Source organism: Oratosquilla oratoria, chromosome 13, assembly GCF_046742065.1.
Source record: "Oratosquilla oratoria isolate Oo_2021 chromosome 13, ASM4674206v1, whole genome shotgun sequence".
NCBI classification, from domain to species: domain Eukaryota; kingdom Metazoa; phylum Arthropoda; class Malacostraca; order Stomatopoda; family Squillidae; genus Oratosquilla; species Oratosquilla oratoria.
Genome location: NC_134789.1, coordinates 42,914,240 through 42,921,739, shown reverse-complemented (window position 1 = coordinate 42,921,739; position 7,500 = coordinate 42,914,240). Strand labels below are relative to the sequence as shown.

At 44.1% G+C, this 7,500-nt stretch overlaps 2 protein-coding genes across 3 annotated transcripts in view; one reads left to right on the top strand and one right to left on the bottom strand.

Annotated features, from left to right (window-relative positions):
• The window catches only part of LOC143032409 (uncharacterized), a 160,712-nt gene extending 155,144 nt beyond the window's left edge, over positions 1-5,568 (bottom strand). The window contains exon 1 of the mRNA XM_076197146.1: positions 5,214-5,568. Within this exon, the coding sequence (XP_076053261.1) occupies positions 5,214-5,276 (63 nt within the window). The 5' untranslated portion in view covers positions 5,277-5,568. The remainder of the gene's footprint in view (positions 1-5,213) is intronic.
• nudC (nuclear distribution C, dynein complex regulator) overlaps positions 1-7,500 on the top strand; it is a 374,850-nt gene that overhangs the window by 299,957 nt on the left and 67,393 nt on the right. The window lies entirely within an intron of this gene.

Sequence of the window (7,500 nt, the reverse complement as noted above, 5' to 3'; positions counted from 1 at the left end):
AATTACATTTGAATTCATAACATGAACAGATAGTTTGCTCCCAAATTTATTTATTTATTTATTTATTTATTTTATTTTTTATTTTTTTTCTAAACAGCTGGGTTCTGGGCAGTGAAGTTTTCTTAGGAACAAGGTTGGGAACTATTTACAAGCTGAATGCAAGCGTTGGTTGCCATCGTTCCCAAAATAATAAAATACTTTTCTATTGGGTCACAGGCGTTATGAAAATCTTCGCAATAAATTTCCTGTTTTCAAAGAACTTGCGTGAATTAACGAAATATTCTCTTTTTCTTTCTTCCGTTCTTTCTCATGACCACCCAGATGATATTTGGTAAGACCTGATCGAGGTCAACTCAACTCAAACGAACGTGACCTGGTCTTTGGTTATTGGTGTAATAATACACGACGGCGCCTTCGGGCCAAATTTGCTGCCAAAAACATCTGCGAAATTGTGGGTGGAAGACGGATGCAGGAAGGAGAAAGCCGCCACACAGGATGATGGATGCTCTCTCTCTCTCTCTCTCTCTCTCTCTCTCTCTCTCTCTCTCTCTCTCTCTCTCTCTCTCTCTCTCTCTCTCTCTCTCTCTCTCTCTCTCTCTCTCTCTCTCTCGCTCTCTTCCGGTGTCTGTATTATTTGTTCCGCCTCTCTTTCTTTTCTCTTCCTCTGTTTTCTTACTTTCTCTAATGCTAAAATATTGGTAACTTAACCAGTGAAACATCACAACACCAAACACGTATAATTTTTGTTAACTTCGACGCTGGGCTGAATAGAATCGTCTGGCGCTTGCGGGAACAAGACCCTTGGAGGAGGAAGAGGAGGAGGAGGAGGAGGAGGAGGATGTCGCCCAAGCGAAGAAGAAGTCGAGACGTGGCCCGACAATCTTTTTGCCGCCGCCGACAACGCCGAGTACAACGGCTCCTAACTGTAAAGCCTTGGTCGCAAGCTCACCCTCCTCCTCCCTTTCCTCTTCCTCCCTTTTCTCCTCCTCCTTTTCCTCCCTTTCCTCCTTTTCCTCCTCCTCCCTTTTCTCATCCTTCCTTTCCTCCTATTCCTCCTCCCTTTCCTCCTTTTCCTCCTCCTCCCTTTCCTCCTCCTACCTTTCCTCCTCCTCTTCCTCCTCCCTTTCCTCCTTTTCCTCCTCCTCCCTTTCCTCCTTCTCCCTTTCCTCCTTTTCCTCCTCTTCCTTTCCTCCTTTTCCTCCCTTTCCTCCTCCTCCCATTCCCCTCCTCTGTCATCGTCCTTCTTCCTTCTTTTACTCTTCCTCATTCTCACCACATTGTCTTCCGCCACCTCCACCTCCTCGTCCCCTCTCTCCTCCTCCTCCTCCTCCTCCCTACTCTTCTTTCCTCCTCATTCACCTCCATATCCTCATCCCTCTCTGCCCGTCATTCTCCATGTCCTCATTCTTCTTGTTCCCTTCCTCAGACTCCTCCTTACTTTCTTCTTCCCCTACTTCTCCCAGTTGTCTTACTCCCGCCTCTTCATCTTCCCCTCCTCCTCCTCCTCCTTCCCTCTGTCCCTCCTCCCTACTCGCCTTTCCCCCCTCTTCTTCCTTCTCCTCCTTCTGTCCCTCCTCCTCTTCCCTACCTCACCTTCTCCCCTTCATCCTCCTCCTCCTCCTCTCCTTTTCTATTTCTGTTCCTCCTCACTTCTTTTCTCTCCCCCTTCTCTTCTCTCTCTCCCTCATTTCCCTCCCCCCCTCTCTCTCCCCCCCTCTCTCTCTCTCTCTCTCTCTCTCTCTCTCTCTCTCTCTCTCTTCCACCTTATCACTCTCTATCCCCCCCCCTCTCTCTCTCTTCCCCCCCTCTCTCTCTCTCTCTCTCTCTCTCTCTCTCTCTCTCTCTCTCTCTCTCTCTGTGTGTGTGTGTGTGTGTGTGTGTGTGTGTGTGTGTCTCCCTCCCTCCCTCCCTCCCTCCCTTACCCTCTCTCACACACCCTCTCTCACCCACCTTCTCTCACCCTCTACCCCTCTTCTCTCTCCCCCTCCCTCCCACCACCCTCTCTCACCCACCCTCCCTCCCTCCCTCCCTCTTCACGGTTGCCAGAGCATCCCGTTGAGTTTTGGCTTTATCATCGATGTGTTTTAGAGACCAAGTGTGAAGGTTAAGCTCCCTTTTTTCAATGTTGGTCAGAATTTAGTTTTTCCTCGTGGTTCGTTTTTACTCTCAGTTTTTTGTCTTTATTCCTTCTGGGATTTTGGGGTCAATTTAATTTCCTTTCTCAGCATTGTAGGACATATTATTTACGCGTTAGTATTACCGTTTTGTTTACTTCTCGTGACAAAGGCGAGGCGATTTTATTCAGGGCAGTAGTTGCCCCAGGGGAGGGGAGGAACTTTTGTATTGAAGAGGTTAAGAGTTGGATGACGTCACATGTTTTCTTTGTTAAAGGGACATGGCCACTAGGATTCGGTGTCGGGTAAAGGGAGGGATACACCGAACAGGAACTTTGAAAAAAGGGGGTGGGGGCGTGTAAGGGTTAATTTGAATTATGTTTTTAAATTTTTTGAAAGGTTGGTTAGTTGGATGAGAAGGTGTTCTGGAGGAGGGTGTGGGTGGGGGTTAGGTGTGGTTGTGATTAAAGGAACTGAGTAGGTTAACAGGTGGAACGACCTTACATTAAAAAAAAAATGCCAAGCCCCTTCTGTCACACACGTACACACGACTTGACCGAGTTCGTTTGAGTAGACGACGTTGTTTACAATTTTTTATTTTTCGAATCTCCAAATGTTGAAAAGCTGAATGACGAACTAAGATAATTTAATCTTATACAAATATTATAAATATTGTTGAATTGTACTTAGTGAAGTCTGGAATAGTGTAAGCGAAGTCGTCGTGCAGGTTTTCAAATTCACAACATTCGACGAGAATCTTGAACGTGTGACGATGCTTTCGTGGCCTACCGATGGACGGCGCTTAATCATGGAACAAGTCGAGGGATGGCGTTGACGGTTGTCGACCTTGTTCCTACACGTAAGGCCCCCAGTAGCTTCGTGGAAATTCGTTTAAATACTCACTGAAAGCGTCTGCATACCTCTGGTTGAAAGGTCCGTGGATTACTCCCCTCATCCCCTCACGTTGGGACTCGCTCTTCGTGGGATCTTGTAACGCTGATGTAGTCTTATTGACCACACACGTGGATGCAAGTAATAGTTTTCCGACTGAAGTGATATATGTGTGTGTGTGTGTGTGTGTGTGTGCGTGCGTGCGTGTGTATTATAGGACATCGCTAGTGACAGGAACGTAATTCAAACATGTCCGGCCGTCGCGAGCTTTGAACTACGGTTATTCTGAGCATGTGTGGATATTTACTATTTAGTCCATAAAAGCACAATGTAAAGGTAAAAGCATTCTTGCAAAATAAAATCCAAGCCTGAGTCGGTGACCCGGCCTGGTCGTTGTCATGTTTTATTGGTTTGTAATTAAACTCGGTAATTCCCTCCAAGGTTTGGGGTTTCTGTGTTCTCAAGTCGAGAGTTGACCTGATTGCAAGATGTCAATTGACCCAGTACCAAAGAGGGCTGAGCTCGCATTTGCTGTAATTGTAACGTATCTCTCTCGTGTTTCCTTTGGTTGCTAAAGAAGATTAAATATCTTTATGGACAGGGGTGACAGGTGGTAATGGACTGCCTAGTGTAGGCTCTATGGTCTCTTGCAGTCTCCCTCATTCTTCATCTTTACGTTCTCTCTCTCTCGCTCTCTGTCTTTATCTCACTATCTAGCTTATTTGCCGGTCTGTCTGTCTTCCAGTGTCTCGGCATAGGTGGTGGTCCTTCAATGCACGTGGGTGATTTTTGTCATCACATGTGCATTTACCCTGAGAGTTCGTTACATTTTTGCTTTTTTCACCAAGTATTTGCAGCTTAATCCCTTGACAGGAAAATATTAGAGTAGTGGCATTATAAATCACGATTATTGTAATTTTTATTAATATATATGATCATTACTATTATTATTATTATTATTATTATTATTATAATTATTATTTTATTGATGATAATTTTGTAAATCCAGCATAATTATGTACTGAAATCAACTACGGCACCATCGTAATTAACATTTTTATCATCATCAACAACAACAACAACAGTACCAATAACAACAACAACACTATCGTCATTAGTGGCAATAACCTATCTTGTCTTTGCAGCAGATTTCTTAAGTGTCAGAGTATTTGCTCATTATCTGCGACGATGTGACCTATTGGCTTGATTTATTCATGTGTTTTATTAGTTCGTTTGTGTGTTTATTTGTTGTTATTGATTTATTTGTTTTCTATTTCAGGTGAGTTTTGGCTGTCCATCGAAAGGAAAACCCAGTGAGTAGTGTACCCACTTTGCGTTTGGTTTCTTTGGGATAATCGCGAGGTCCCTTATCGGTTTCTTTTGATGTCTTTCCACTTACCAATCGTCTCGCATTTTGAGTTCATATATATATATATATATATATATATATATATATATATATATATATATATATATATAATTTTATCTATGTACTTGTTCATTACTTTATTTTTTGTTCGGAAATGTGAAACTGATGTTTATACATAATCACCTGACCAGAGATTCTTTTGCATAGTGGGGGCAGGACTTCTGGAGACAGCTGTACAGAATGCCTTCAGGGTATTTATTAATTCATAAATTCAGGCTTGAGTGCGTTCGTTTCGGCCAAATCATGGCGTAGTAATAGAATTCAAGTAAATCGTCAGGCCGGTCTTGATTATGATCACTTCTTGGCGTTGAAATCTCCGCGCGCTTTCAGGATCTCGAAGGGCAAATTATTACTATTATTATTATTATTATTTTTTCTTTCTTTTTCTTTTTTTTTTAATTTTCCTTCTTTTCGTCCAGTGTGTCTGTCCAGTGCACCAGTTTGTAGAAGAAACTTGATTAGTAACAGATGGTGTAGCTAGCACTACCGTTGTTTTAAACAGTGTTTGGGAATTAAAGAACAGTTGGTTTTGTTTATATAGTACAGAGACCCCAAAACACTCGAAGTTGGTGTGACCCGGGGGAAGATTTCTCTTTACGAAAAGTTGTATAAAAAAAGAAAAAGAAAAATATAAATGGTCTTGTTGCTTTCACTGTTGTTACTTAAGTTTGCCTGTGTTCGCGTCACGTGGCGATTGTGGTCATGTGTTTGTTTGCAGGTAGTACGTGCGCACGAGTGAAGCTGCATATTTTAAGTTCTTCGCGAAGTTTGCCACTTACCTTAAAGTGGATCCTTGGAAGTGATGAGTGAAGTGGACGATGACAAGCTTGGCATACTTGCATTTAATTGTTCCCGCCACTAATGCCGTATTGACACTTACGTCTCAACTATTTTTTTTTTCTTTTCCAATCACTTTCACTCGTAACACTTGTGTGCAGTCTGCAAGGCGGCTCAGTACAGCAAACGCCTTTGGGTAACTATTCGTCGAAGGGTCGGTAATTATTCGAAATAAGACGGTAAAGGTGTAAGATGCTGGAAAGAGAAACTAGCACAGGGGTCGCTCGCTCGTTCGCCGTCGCTCGCAGCACGGCCACGTCCCAACTGTCTCGCCGCCGCTTCCAGCCAGCTTGCCGGAGTGCCTCAATGCCAGGGGTCACTAGAATCGCGCTGGCACTCTCACACAACGCCGGTGTTGCGGGAGGGTTGCTAATCCCGATGTCGCACTATGCGGCGGTGCCGGGTGCGGCACCGGGATTAGGGGCAAGATTAATTAGCTTAATAAAATCACCAGGCGACAGCAAGAACCGTATATAACGACCACCATCCCTCCCTGGTTAAGATACTATCATAACCTTTCGGGTCTAAGGACTCATAAAAAAGACTTTGCTATAATAGCCAATAACAAGCCGCAATTGCGGCGCCGGACAGTGTGACACCGGCCACTGTGTTCGTGGTTGCAGCTGCTCCTGCTCTGGTTTTAGACTAGCACGTACTCTAGGGGCAGAAGTGTCATAAGGGTGACTATGATGTAATGTTTATGTGAAGATTTAACCCTTTTTTATGACCGAGAGGATCCCACACGATTGACTATGGAATGGAATCTTCTGGCCGGAATAAAACGAAGAAGTATCCATCAACAGGGAAGATCTTACTCGAAATTGCTTTAGACGCATCGTTACTGAAGAGGAGGTACCCAATACCTGAATAAAATAGTGACGCTGGAAGGAGCAGAAGTCTTCGTGGGGAAGGGTTGAGATGGATAAATACTTTGTATCCATTTAAGATATGCCAAAACGGAGTCAAGTAATGAAAGGGGCGTAGTCGTTTTCTTTTGTTTGTTTGTTTTTTCAGTAAAAAGAGAGTTGTCAACGAAGAGAACGGAAATGACGCGAGTCGAGTAACGGAAGCGAAACTTGATCGCCTCTGGGATTGGCCCGATTATCATTGAAACTACGGTGGAGGAGGAGGAAGAGGAAGAGGAGGAGGCGCCACAATCAAGAGCGATTCATAGATGGTAATTTCGTGCTATAGATGCACGTCTCGTACTGAGGCGAAAGCTAGAAAGGAGGCGGCCCGCGCCGGAGGGTCCCCGAGTCCCGACTTCCGTTTTCTATTGCCGCGGAGGAGAGTGAAAGTGAGAGCTAAAACAGGGAAAGGCTTCTTCGTTCGGCTCTCAAGGTCAGATTTTTTTTTTTTTTTTTCCAGGAGGCTTTCGACGCGGGATAAATGCGATGATTTCCCTGGGAATGTATGATTGGGCCAAAGTGCTGACGTTGTTCATACGCGCGGAGACGCGCGCGCACACACACACACACACACACACACACACACACACACACACACACACACACACACACACACACACACACACACACACACACAAAAGCGGGAGAGAGAGAGAGAGAGAGAGAGTGCGCCCAAGTACCAGAACATTGAGGCCCCAAAACGGGCAAGACCCTAAGAAATTGGATGAACATTTCTCTCCTGGGCGCATCAACGTGTAAGCCCCATAAGAAAGAGTTCCTTTGGAGAAGAACAAAGTGAGTTAATGTGTGGAAATGCAGTAAATTCATTTTCCCCTCTTGGTGGTCGAACGAAGGAAAGAGGTTTTGTCTGAGTGAGTGAAGGGATATGTGGACCAAACATGTGTTAGATGTAGTCAGTTACAAATACACATGGGACGTGTATTTGTGTGCATGAGTGAGATTCACTGTGGTATAGAATCACGTGGGACGTGTATTTGTGTGCATGAGTGAGATTCACTGTGGTATAGAATCACGTGTTGAATTCGTGGCTGACGTATGTATGTATGTACGTACGTAGAGGTAATTAACTGGCAGAGCTCTACCTCTTCCGTTAATTTCCTCTGTTACCTTTGTTATTTGTTTTGTGACATTCCTGCTTGTATTGTTACTACTTGTCTTTTCTTGCTTATTTTGTACTATCTTCATCTGTATCTCCCGTGAAGATGTGAAATACACGAAAGCGCATGGGAATTTCGTGTTTCTTGTTTTCCTTAGTGGTAACCAGCAAATTATTGGATCACGTGCCATTTTTGTGATATAG